Source organism: Triturus cristatus, chromosome 8, assembly GCF_964204655.1.
Source record: "Triturus cristatus chromosome 8, aTriCri1.1, whole genome shotgun sequence".
In the NCBI taxonomy this organism is placed as follows: domain Eukaryota; kingdom Metazoa; phylum Chordata; class Amphibia; order Caudata; family Salamandridae; genus Triturus; species Triturus cristatus.
Window position 1 is genome coordinate 774,836,156 of NC_140591.1, and position 13,350 is coordinate 774,849,505.

At 43.4% G+C, this 13,350-nt stretch overlaps 1 protein-coding gene across 1 annotated transcript; it reads left to right on the plus strand.

Annotated features, from left to right (window-relative positions):
- The first annotated feature begins 318 nt into the window (after positions 1–318).
- LOC146805079 (histone H2A, embryonic-like) lies at positions 319–7,767 on the plus strand. Its single transcript, XM_085620465.1, has 2 exons — positions 319–445; positions 7,260–7,767. Exon 2 carries the CDS (start codon positions 7,269–7,271, stop codon positions 7,674–7,676), a length of 408 nt encoding a protein of 135 aa, XP_085476591.1. The 5' UTR covers positions 319–445; positions 7,260–7,268; the 3' UTR covers positions 7,677–7,767.
- Positions 7,768–13,350: the final 5,583 nt, after the last annotated feature.

Sequence of the window (13,350 nt, forward strand, 5' to 3'; positions counted from 1 at the left end):
TAAGCTCTGAAACTCCATTGAAATGCCACTGTGCTGATTTAAGGGAGGTCAGAATAAAAAAAGTTCCAAACAGCACTTTCTTTGTCTTTGTTCTGTCCACTTCTGACCTCCTAAATTGAGACGAATTGTTTATTAACCCTTGAAATCAAGAAGCCTCTGTTTTCTCCAAGAAATATGTTGGCCCCGTAACTGCGACCGGCAGGACCGTTGACATATTACAAGCACATTGTTTGCCTTACAATGACGATTCCAGTTCCGTTTCCTGGTAAGTGAATATGTGTGAGGGCGAGGGAGCGCGAGGAAGACACAGGTGACAGCAATCAGCATTAATGGGCGCTGGAGCAGGTGGGAGCCGGTCTTGGGAAGGTTTAAAAGGAGCGTGTCCGGGTTAGAGCAGGCAGGAGGCACTTGAAGTTGCAATCTTTGGTGTAATTGCAAGTAAAAGGTAAGGCGCTGGCCCTTTTCATGTAGTTGGGCTTTGACGATATAGGTCTCTTTATTTTTGAGCTGCTTAACGTGTTTTAAAATGTTAATTTATGATAAGATTGTACTGTTAGTAAAATTTCGTTAATCACTTGATTGCTGGCTAGTAGGTTAGGTGGGTGAAGTACGTAGCCATTAGGTGGGGGTCTGGCTTTTCCCACTTATATAGTGTGTGTGTGTGTGTGTGTGTGTGTGTGTGGTTTTTTTTTTTTTTTTTTTTTTTAGTTGAGCAAGGTGTGAACGAGACCAAGGAATTTTATAGTGTCATATGGGGCTTTTTAGCTAGTGGTTGGCGGGTATTGGTGCAGCTGTGTCTCCTGTATGGATTTGGGTGTTAATTGTTACATTGTTTGCCAGGTAGAAATGGAGGAATGCTTAACTGCATTCTGCTCGGCAGTCCCATTGTATCTGGGTTCCGATCTTTAATCAGGAAAGGATGATCTTAAACCTTTTTCCTTTAATATCCTCCTGAGTATTTGCTTTTTCTCCTTTCAGTTCCGTTTCCGGTTCCACCTCCTTTGAAAATGCCTCTGTCAGTACTTGGCCAGCATGTCCCTTCCAATTACCAGTTTGTTACTCGTAACTGATGGCTTTCATCACATTTCAGCTGGTGCAGATGCTCGTTGAACGCCCACCTGAAATGCTGCTGTGGTACTTAATTGCAGGAAAAGCGCTGCTTATTTGTGCTTTTTATTGGTCCTTCCTAGCTCCCAGGTGATGCACAATAGTGCTTCCAAAAAATACGATGGCTTCTAGTTTATTTTCTGGCAGTCCTCTTAATTGCATGCTAGCCTTGGTCTATGCAGAAACCAGGGTTGGAGCCACTAGCTGGTCCTCCTAAAGTGCTAGTCCTGGCCAGTAACTGCTGGACATTGCTATTTCAGTCCATTGCTAAGCATTTTGGGCAGCAGTCCCTTTGTTGTGGCAATGATACTTGTCACCTCAGTTTTCCACCCACAGAAACTGCACCTTGTACGGATTCGCAGCCACAGTGTTAGGACTCCAGCAGCGGTGTGTCCGTGATGAGCACAAGCTAGCTACTGCTCAAACGGTGAAGTCTTCAGCCATGTTCAATTTCTCTTGCCCCCCCTCCTACAGCTTGTCTGGTTGAACTATTAGAGCTGCAGAAATTGCGGCCCTATTTCACTGTAGGGTATCTAGTCTCTGCTTAAACAAAAGGTTAAAGTATCCTCGGGAGGGGTTAAGACTACTGAAATAAGTACCATACTATGACTACATATGAATTTCTTTTGAAGTTTATTTCGAAACTTTACTCCTGCAAGAGTAGGCCCAAGATGTAGCTTAAATGGGGCGTGGAGTCTGTAGCTAAACCATGTTTGTTGTGGGTAGCTTTCTATAGGCCTGCGAGGGGGGGATATGGGGTAAGGAGGCTCCTAGTACCCCACAACGTTTGAGAATGGAGTTGGGCAGGTTACCAGGCCAAAGTATGGCGAATTGTAAGGCTGAACTTTGAGTGCATTACAGCCTGAGGAGTTTTAGTTAGTTGGACTAGGGAAGGTTAGTTTTACACTTCGAAGTAAGCTTCTGAAGCTTGCACTCGCTGGCCTGTGAGCTGTAAGGCCAGCAAAGCAAGTAATGAATTAATTCAATGTGGACTGCCCCTTAGGAAGAGCTGCTGCACGCTTCATGTGATTAAAAGACCTTCAGGTAATCTGGCTGCCTGTTGTGCCTTACTAAAACTGTGAGTCCAGTCTTGGGTCACTACAAATGGGATCTGTAGTGGAGGGGGGTGAGGGAATAAGTTGCAGCTAATGCTTGCGGAGTAGGAGTGGTGGATATTTTACTTTCCTGCTCTTATCCCAGTTAAGAGAAAAGAGAAGATGACCACCTCACCTAAACTGGAGCACAGCCCACTCTAATGTGGATACGGGACCGGGCACAGACAAGTATGACCACCATTGGTGGAAAGTGAGATGAAACATGCACAATGTGGGCCAGATATCACCAAGGAAGCAGATGTAGCAAAGTTATAGACTTCCAGTGGGTTATATGGCAACCCCCCCCCCCCCTTCCCCAGGACTGCTGTGGTGGTCCTTGTGGTGCAGCCCAATCACATGCTCGTTTGTATTGCAGCTCTGGTTTGACACTGCCTCTTGTGGGCAGTTTCCTAATAAAGGTTATTACTCCAAAGCTGTACAGGCTCGACCAACCCATGTAGCTAATCCTAGCATATTACATGGCAAATGCACTTCAAGGGGCTGTTCTCCTCATACTGGGATCAACATCCCTGAGCCAAGGTGGAGTGAGGTCTAAAGGAAACGATTGCTCATTGTAGCGCCATCGAGATTAAGCTAATCGACAAACGGTTTTAACTTCATAGGGTGGCGTCTAATAAAATGTAGCTCATTAAGTCTTCCAGAATGGGAATAAAGTGGTTGTAGGTGTGCCACTCTATTATAAGCTAACTTCTTAGATGTACGTTCTGAAGACGTTACAGTTGCCCCACTCCCACCCTAGTGGGGTTCAACATTGATTAGCGGGCTGCAACCTGTCACAGGGAGAACACATCAAGCAGGGCTAGCTTTACCAAAACTGTCTGTAGCTAGCTACGATCTGGTAGTGGCCAATCAAATTTGCTTCTTGCAGGGTTTTTGGTGCAGAGTGGGCAAGCAGCCCCGAGAATTTTAAGTACCGATTTTAGATGCGCGCCCTCTCGGGCTGCATATGCTAAATTTTCTTTACACCAATCTGTAGTTTCTCACTTCGGACAGTGGGAAATTTCTGGTGTGTAGCCCTTAATTTCTGCAGGTGCCACATCAGTCCTTGCCAACCCATAAGAGCTCAAGTTTCCTCTGTCCGAGTGAATGGCTCACTTTTTTTTTTTTTTCCTCCCGCTTTCTGGTCTTGTCCTGCAATTCTTGTGGTGGTTTTTCTTTTTAAGCTATTTTCCACTAAACGCTTCAAAACAAACTTGCCACTTTCAGTTCTTGTATCAAGTGGAATGGTAAGGGGTGAGCCGACAGGCCAAAACACATAAATGCACCCATGCTGTCTGACCTACGAGTGCAGTCCTTGCCACAATGATGATCCTATTGCTGGATGACGGTGCTGAAAAGCGAGGATTCCAGTTGCCTGCTGTGAGCAGCTCGAGTAGATGTGGCAGTGAGACCCACCCCTGACTGGGCTGGCAGGAATTCCTTGCAGAGGAATTAACAGCGTAGACTGGCACTCGCTCCATCTGCCTGGATTCCAGTAGCTGTCTGGAACCATGCGAAGGGCAGAGACTGACTACAGTCAGTGCCACCAAGCAGTTCTAAGAAACCGTTCTGGCAGAGTTCATCCCAATGTGTTAAACCACTCTTCTAACGCTTGACTGTTCTATCATAAACGTCTGGTCTAAGGATGAATATTTCAAGTCCAAATGGAAGGGAGCATGGTCTAACAACATAGGCTGGCTTTGCAAGCGAGTGGGCCCTAAAATGGGTGCTGAGGTGAAAGGGGTATAATCTTGAGGTGGGACTCCAAAATCAAGTGCCAGGTGTGACTCTTGGTGTTGGCATACAGGCCAACAAAGGGTGCAGCAGGTCTAGTTTGCATGGAAGCACCCCTTGATGTACTCCGAGACCACTCTAGTTACTGGGACCATGAGAACTCTCATTGCATGGGCTCTTGTTGATGGTGACTTATAAAGTGACACAAAACTGTTCCTAAAGCCTGGAACGACCTGTCCCTCCACATCAGAGCTGCTTTCTCAGTTCTTGTGTTCTAGCTCCAACCCTGGCTTGGCACAAGCAGCTCCTGTAAGTGCCAGGATACCCTCCTGGTAAGTTGTACCATACTAATATACAACTGATTTGAATTAAATCTGGTGACTTGGTCACATTTTCCAGATTCTTCCAAAATCTCAAGTGTTTCGTTTCTAACCTGAGAACAAGGGGTGGGTTGTTTCCTATTGGTTAAGCTAAATGACACCTCTGTTGTCGTCCTTACATTTAGCGCCAATGGTCTTTTATCCACCTACTAAAAGTGGAGGGGTAAGAAACCCTTCCCTAACAAGATGTCAATATCCTGCATGAAAGTACCACAGACTCAGACTTTCAGCTTGTCAATTTATAAGGTCAAGAATAATAGGAAGTATACACATCGCAAAACCAGCATAGACAGAGCAGATTCTACAAATATAAGTATTTTGGCATAACAAGAATACAATTGTAAAGCCCAGTATCCTGATACAACTCAGGATGGAAGCAGTCTAAATCTGTTTATTAGAAATAAAACCATCCTGTCCCTACACTATACTAAAAGGAGACGATACCCTTCCAGCTAGTCCCAAAGGTGTCCGCATGTTTTGACTTCCTGAGAAGTACTTGCGTCAAATGGGTTAAATTGCTTAAGGCTAGGAGCTCGTTCTAAGATGCTCCTTTCTCTCCGAATGCTAGCAGAAGTCTGGGGTCTGTCCCTGTGCATTATACAATATAGAATTCGATTTTCAGCTTCATCCTGGTAATTTCCATAGCAACTTTATCTATGTGGGGAGGTTCATACTCTGTTAAAGTTCTTTGTTCACCAAGTCGACCTTGTTTCCCAGACCAGCCAGACACGAGACATCCTCCCTTCTCGCTTCCAACTGTCTTCATAGCATTCTTTGTATTTTTTCCAATCTCAGAATGAGTTCACATTCTGATACCTGCAGTAGGATAACATTTTTTCTTGAAAGCATGCATTTAATTCTCCAAGCCAAGGAGGTGCAAAAACCATTACAGTGCTTAGGCCTAGAAAACGTTAAATTGTGGTAATAAGACTGTCCTGCTCTCGCTATATGCAGGCATAACGATACATACATAATCGCACTATAACAATTCACTAATGAATGTTGAATGAGTCTACTGGATACATGTTAATGATCATCAAACACTGCAAACAATAGTAATATGTGGAGGTGCATATCAACCATGAGTATAGTGCACCCATACAATATAGTGGTGAAAGCACTCTCACTATCTTGTACAGCAGCATAGGAAAAAGACCTACCTCCCAGCTTGAATCTAGGAACTTTAAGAAGCTGCTGTTCTCTTGAACTGACATCAACCTTTCTTGGTTGGTATTGTGCTAGCTTATCCAAAATACCCGTAGGACCAGTTTTGTGGAAGGCATGAAGAGCTAACCCAGTTTTCTTTAGTCTGATTCAAAGATAGTCAATGTGAATCTTTCCTGGCTCCTGAAGCAGAATTCAAATTTTGCCTCCCTGTTATAAGCTGGGCAGCCCAATTTTGAAGTCTTTCAAGGCATATTATAGATTGTCTGGAGTTCCAGATGCAGAGCAGTCCAATTGTAATAAAATTGGTGCCTGGATCACTGACTTATGACTCTGCTTGGGTAATAAGGGCATCGCCTTCCATATTGTCTTTGAATAAATCAATTCACCCAGAGATCTGATGTGCTGTAGTTCAGTCAATTTCTTCCAGGCCTTTAGCTATCGGCACTGGGGTTCGTGTATCTTCACTCTTTGAGCCACTAACTGGGTGCTTTGCTACGACTCCTTATCCCCAAGGCGATTACTGTAACTTCAATCTAAGTGCATTATTGCACATCACATGAATCGCACTTGAGTTGTAGATGTTCCTAGGCACCATGGCTATTTCCGTGACTTGGACAACTCTAGGTGTCATCATAAGACAGTGACAGTCTAGAATCTAAGTATCTGGGACACTAAATGGAGAGGTACAAATGAGAGATTCTGGTGAACTCAACCTCCCTAGACAATGAGTGGTCAGATATAACAGACGGAATAGAATTATGTAGGACATGTAGCCATGTTACTGCATTATCCTGCACTACCAAAGCTTCCAATCTATGAATCCAAATCTGATGGGGAAAGGTGGTACTGGGTTCTAATCTAGAAGAGTGCGTACATAATTTAGTAAAGTTGTCAATGCTCTCTAAATTGTGCAGGCATCTAAAACCAACCTGTTTTACCCAATTCGTTGTTGGCTTCACTGTTCCTCAGGAAAAGGTGAGATGGGCTTTTAATCTAAGACTTTCCCTCTTCCCTACCTTATCCTACAAGCCCTCTCAAATTTTACACTTTGTTCTGGGCCTCTCTAGCATCCAAAGCATTTTTGACCCAGATATTGAATTTATTTGCTTGTTGAGAAATGTACATATTGCAATGTTTGTGTAGTTGAGGGGCTCTCTCGAATTGATTTAATGCTGATCTAGTAATTTTAGACCTGCATATACCCAGTTCTCAAAGATTCCTTGGGAGAATAGTGTTCCTAGGTAGGATTATGGTAAATGGGATCCACCTAGTGATTTGATGATTTAATTGGTGTTCTCCCGCCCCATTATCGAAGCCTAATCTTGTCCTTCAAATTAGATCAATAGTGTGCTCCTGTGTAGGGAATGTTGCCATCTGATCCAAGTTCGGATAAATCGTTGGTTTCACAGCTGTGCTCATTATACTTTATATTAAAATTGCCTAGTAGGCTGAAGTTCTCACATTTTCAATGGACTATATTAAAGTTTTGGATGCTTGTTGCTTGTAATCTTCCTTTTGATAGCTTTGCCAAGTAGCAGAACGTGTGCACCTTTATGCAGTCTTCTCCTTATTGCATTTAAGGTTCTTAGTTGTAACCCAGAATATAATCTGGGTCTGTTTCTCAAACTCTTTAACTTGGCTCTTTTTCTTGATTTGCTTCTGCTGCATTAGTTTGGCATTTGGCACAGTGGTTGTACTACAATTGGGCATTAAGACAAGCAGCTTATTTTGCTTTTTTTTAAAAATTTTTGTCTAACTGCAGTTAATCTCTTTAAAGGTCAGGAACATGTCTGGACGTGGCAAGAAAATTGTGAAGCAGAAGCCTGGTCCCAAGACTAGGTCCTCCAGAGCTGGTCTGCAGTTTCCAGTCGGCCGCATCCACAGGTTTCTGAAGAAAGGCAACTATGCAGAGCGGGTTGGCTCTGGGGCTCCAGTGTACCTGGCTGCTGTTCTGGAATACCTCACTGCAGAAGTACTGGAACTGGCAGGAAATGCTGCCCGGGACAACAAAAAATCCAGAATTGTTCCTCGACATCTACAGCTGGCGGTCAGGAATGATGAGGAATTGAACAAACTGTTTTCTGGTGTGACCATTGCTGAAGGCGGTGTGCTACCAAACATACAGGCCCAGCTTCTGCCCAAGAAGACTGCCAAGGGATCTTCAGCTGAACCAAAAGATGTCCAGGAATTGTAGGGCCCTTCTGTCTTGACCACTTGCATAATGCACTTTTTTTAGTACAGTTAAATTTTTTTTAAAGCTTTAAATTAAATACAATTTTATCTTTCTGGTGTTGTGTAAGAGTGGTACTTAAAACAGTGTCTTTATTTTGTCTGCCTAGTGGCTGAGCAGTTTCAACAGTAAACCCATGCATGCTGTCTGCCTTATTGCTGGTGACTAGCTTCACCCCAAACAGTCATTGTATTGAATGCCCTGGCACAAGTACGTTCTCATACGTTTTGTTCTCAAGACCATAACTATTTCCTGTGTTCCCATTCTAACTGCTTGACTTGGTCTTGCATTCCTGAATACTTGGTTTGATTTTGAGTTGAAGAGCAAAAACCTACACAAAGGAAGCATTGTACCAAATTCCAGGCTGGCTGGCTGTAGAGGAGACTGCATTGTTTTCGAAGTGGAGGAAGGTGGTTGGTGGTGACCTTTTTCCATAAGGTGTGCGAAGTGCTCTTGTAGAGCAATATGCATTGTTTCAAAGCAACTGGTATATTGGTCTGGCATCTGGTTGTACCAGGACTTTGCAATCTAGTCTTCAGTGTTGCATCTCTCTGATTTCAATTCAGCAATGTCCCTGTGGGACTGGAGGGGTTATGGTCTCTGGGTGACTGGTAAATACTGCAGTGCCTACTGAAAGTAATGTGACTGGGAGCAGTTGAGTTCTTGGTGCAGATTTTTCCATTTTATTGACCAACTGAGAATGTATAGAACGGGGGCGGAGTTGGTATTCTGCAACTCCTGTCCTCAGGAAGTTTCCTCTGTAGGTGTGGAAGACTCCATTGCCAATGACTGGTTCATCTGTACCATGGAGTCTAATTGCCTCAATCAGCCTTTAAAATGATGCTGTCACTGTAAAAGCGCTTACTTGGTACGTTCGATTGAGGAGTGAATGCAGACTAGTCTTTTATAGCAACTTTTGGGGAGTAACATATTTTTAATTCATTGGATTTAGACCCCCCCTCCAGATTGGATGAGAACAAAGCAGTTGCATCTCCTTACAGAGGGTGTAAAATTCTTATTTCTTGATTCTGAGCCCTGGTCCAGCATCCATTGCAATCCTTGTAGGGCTAACTCAAGCAAACCCTAAATTAACCTGTGCTCAATCCCCTGGTAGCTTGGCACAGAGCAGTCTGAATTAAACTGGAGGCCAGATGTGATCCCTGGGTGTATTCTGAAATGGGTGTGGGGCCTTCTCAGAGTACACTCAGAAACACTCTGGGTCTAGTGTCATTTTCTTAACCTTAGTTAAACTCTGGATAGCTGCGACAAAGCAGTACGGCTTGGCAAAAACTTGTTATAAAGCATTTAACGGCACCAAACAGAGTAAGTCCCACACCAATAGACACAACAGTTCATAAAATGGAGCTTCTTTTTAGATGCCTTGATCATCAATCCACCAGAGGGTTCCGGGATTAAAGTTTTTCGTTTTTAACAACTTTTAAATGCAACCACAAACTAGCATAATTCACCCTAAGTTTAACCATTAGGCAGGTGCTCTGGTGCAGGTTGGGTGACCAAATCCGTACAGAAATTCAAGGGGGCCAGAGAGGATACTTTGGACAGTCCTGACCACTAGAGCATTTTAAATCACAACTTCTCTTTATTAAACATACGTTGGTAAACCTTTACACTATCTTAGATACTGGTATAAAGCAGTAATTACACATCACATACAAAGGTTTACACAGGTTCAGCTTTTGGCTCATGGATTTATCCTTTTGTGCACCTGGTAGTGGCAATATCTGCGATTGCTACCAACTTGGCAGTTTGGGCTCTTTCAGCTCTTGTGTCCCTGGAAAATGGTTCCAGGGGATCAGCGGACTGATCATTGGAGTTACTGTTGTGGGTGAAGGCAGAACACCAACTATCTGCCCTTCCCTGATGCAAGGCACAGTAACAATCTCACTAGCTCAAAAGTGCATCAGGAGCCGTCCTCTACAGTGCAGCCTCTTTGTGCAGGTTAAGGGCAGCAGGTCTGATCTTACAGCATGATCTGAGGGCAGTGCCACATTTATCCCAGGAAAGATCCCTGAGGGGGTCTACATGGTCATTAGACGATAGACTACTGGGTCCCCTCCTATGTAGTGATGTTGCCTTCAATGCATGACATCGAGCTATCCAGAGTTTTTTTTGTTCTTTTTTTGGGGCCCCTTTCAAAATGTATTGACCCTTCCTTAGTAGTCTGGAGCACCGAGGTGTGGCTACCCGCCCATTGGATAACTGGTTTGGGGATGGATATCCCTTCTCTGGATCTCTCCTAATTGTCTGGAACAAAAGGCATTCTGCTAAGGGGTGTTGCACTTGGTCCTTCCAAGGCAGCTTCCACTTTGAAGCTTGCATTTTGGTCTAACGGCCCAAGTGACCATCCTCTGGGAGGGGGTAGCTCCTTGCTCTGTGGCAACTCGTCTGTTTCTGGACTGGGGAGTCATTGACCTGCCCCCCAGCAGCCAGAGAGCTGTCCACTTGTCAGTCCTTTGTGAGGCCACTGGAATATGGAGTGCCAACTTGCTAAATGTTGCTTTTCTTAGTAGTGACATGAACTCCAACCTGGGCCTCTGGTTGAGTTTAATGCCCTGGTTAACTTGATCATATTTGACTGACTTGGGTAGTCTCATTCAGTAGGTTTGCCAGGCTGGTATGCTAGCTGGTAACCCCATGTTGGCCAATGGAGCTACTAACCTTTCCACAGCGTAAAAAGTTGGAAGTGTGGCTGTTGGGACATGACATTAAAAGTCCTAACTAATAATAGTTGTCTTCCTTGGGGCTCAATAAGCCTTTAGGGGAGACTTGCCTATAATATGGGAAGTGGGGACTTTGCCATTAGTTTTATTGGCCAAGTCAAACTAGCAGTATTAACACTGCCATTTCGGTCTGCTTGTGTTTTAAAAAAAAAAAAAAAAGTATCCTTGTCTAATGCAGGGTGGCACAGTGGTGTAGCCCTGTGTGAACTTTCAGCCTTGTATACCTGCTGTACCATAGTCTAGGGACTTGGAAGTAAGTCGGTGCTTGCCAATTGGGTGTATTCAAATCAGCAGATCTTTTTTGTAGTTGGTGGTCTGGCTAGCAGACCTTGGTGTGCTTTCACAGTAGGAAAAAAGCCAGCAGAATCTGCACAAATGTGGAGGTAAAAATGCTCCTGGTGTAAGGAAGTACCTTTTTGTAAAGTATTTGAACACGTCAAATGGTGAAACCACCACGCCAAGTTAGTAAAATAGTCAAATTTAATAAATAAAAAAGCAACAAATTACATTAGAACAACCAGAGTCATTCCACTTTAAAGACTTTAGTAAAAAATGGTGACCATGCATAATTCATAAACTGAATATACAGTTGTGCTGTACCAGGACAGTAACATTAAAGTTGACATGGAGTGCTGGCCAGGTACAGGGACCCAGTTGGGCCCAGTGAACAAAGTACTGTCAATCCTGGTTTGCAGAGCATTGTGAAGATCTGAGTTATTCTGAAGGCCCTTGACTGCCTCCCAATCCTCCCGGCTCATGTTGTTAAATTTAGGGATTTTACTTTGCTGTTCTATTCGAGATATATCCTGTAATACCTTGTTTTCAAATACCATTACTTCGGGGCCTACCATTGCGTTAGATGGACAGAAGTTAGATGGCTTTCTAAGTGTAGTGTTGAACAGGAGTATGGGATCTTGTGGTTTATCAGCGAAGAATTTTTTCAGTTTTACTCTTCGCAAGGTTTCATGGAGCTCTATCCTACATTTAAAGGGGTCATGTGTGGGGGTGGGAACAAACTCTAACCCTTTATTTAAAACTCTTTCTTCATTAGTGGTGAGTACATGATCCAATAAGTTCACCACTATGTTGTTTTAGATCATAGCTGGTTCCGTTCACAACTCCGTGTTATCCTCGGAGTGGGTTTGCCATTGTTGGTTTTGGTTGCCCCTCCCTCGACCCCTGCCACGTGGACCTCCCCCTCTGTTGCCCCTGTGGCTCTGTCCTAAAAAAGAGCGGAGGAGAGCGCCTAGGTCTTCGTTGTTCTTCTCCTGTTCGTTGAATCTTACTCTAGGGGGGTTGGACTGTGGGCCTAACTCTTCCTCTTCACTGGAGGTATTATCGAAAGTCCAATTATTGGGTGTACGTTTGTTCTGTTGTCTCCCGCCCCTACCTCTACCTCCTCTAAATGAATATTCTGCTACAGGATCATAATATTTGTCTTCCACATAGGGAAATGCCCATTCGTGGGAGAAGCGATCCAGATTCCTTTTCAACCCCTTGATTTTCTGGTTGATCATATCATTTTTGTAATCACTCAGATCTTCCTGGATCCTCGAGCTGTTCCTTTATCAACCAGGGTAGTATCTCTCTTTATGCTCTCTTCTAGGTCCACAATTTCTTTGAGTAAATCTTCGCTTAATCTCTTAGCAGTGTTAATTATAAGGATTAGCCAATCTCGTGTACATTTATTGGCTATATAGCTCCAATCTAACCTAAATGTTTTGTCTTCTAGGAAGATTTTGGGTTCAATCCTTACTAAAAGACTTGCCGGGGCTGCTCCTGCTCTTAAATATTCTGTCATTAGCTCTCCATGGGGCGTTAATGACAGAATATTTAAGAGCAGGAGCAGCCCCGGCAAGTCTTCTAGTAACAAAAAGAACCCAGAGTGTAACCCTTAACTCCGGAAAAATTTGGCATTTGAAGTGTTTTAGTAATTGCAATACTGCGAATGTGGTCTACAGACTGACGTGCCAATGTAACCTTCAATACATTAGACTTACAACGAGGAAGGTGAAAGTCAGAATACAGGAGCATCTTAGTACGATGAGTAGGAAAGCTCACGACTAAATTAGTACAACACTGTCATAATACCAAGCATACCTTTACGTGGGTGGTCTTGGAGAAAATAACGGGTTCACCCCAAAACGTTTAAGATCTACTGGCTTCAAAAGAAGCTAGATGGATTTTCCAGGAGAAGTCTGACCAGTTTGGACTGAATGACCAAATTGAGTGGGGTAGGGCAAGGTACTGAGTGTTCATTAAATGGACGATTTGTCTTCCCCCCCCCCTTGTTTTCGCCAACTCTTGTTTTGAAGAGGTGTGTTTATGAGAACATCTAATATCTTGATATCCTTTATATCCCGACCCTACAAAGATTACACTCCAATAAAAATTGTATTTTAACAAAAAACCATATTTTAAAAGATGAACAAGATACATTTTCTACAATGATAGGGTGTATTTAGATTGTAGTTATATGTTGAGAGATATAGGTATAACACATATGAGGAGAAAACGAGGCAGAATGGTGAAAAAGAAAGGTATAAAGACACGTAGGGAAGCACACGTGTAGCATCCCACTATGAATCATTAAGGAAACCTTTAGAGAGGAACCTCACCTGGTAGTTTCCATGTTGTCGTTCATGATACAATCAGAAACACCATATAGTGAGTTACTCGTTGTGTTTAATTATGACTCTGGACACATAATCTCCCCAATTCAAAATAGTCCCCCTTAGAATCACTAAGGCGATGCAATAGAAATCTGAAACTAAAAATTTAACCGGCCAGTGAATAGCCAGGTCACTTATTCTACTAGTCAAAGATGGCGCCCAAAATGGTAAATATAAGGCATATAGACATGTAAGGAAGCGCACGTGTAACACTCCATTGAGAAT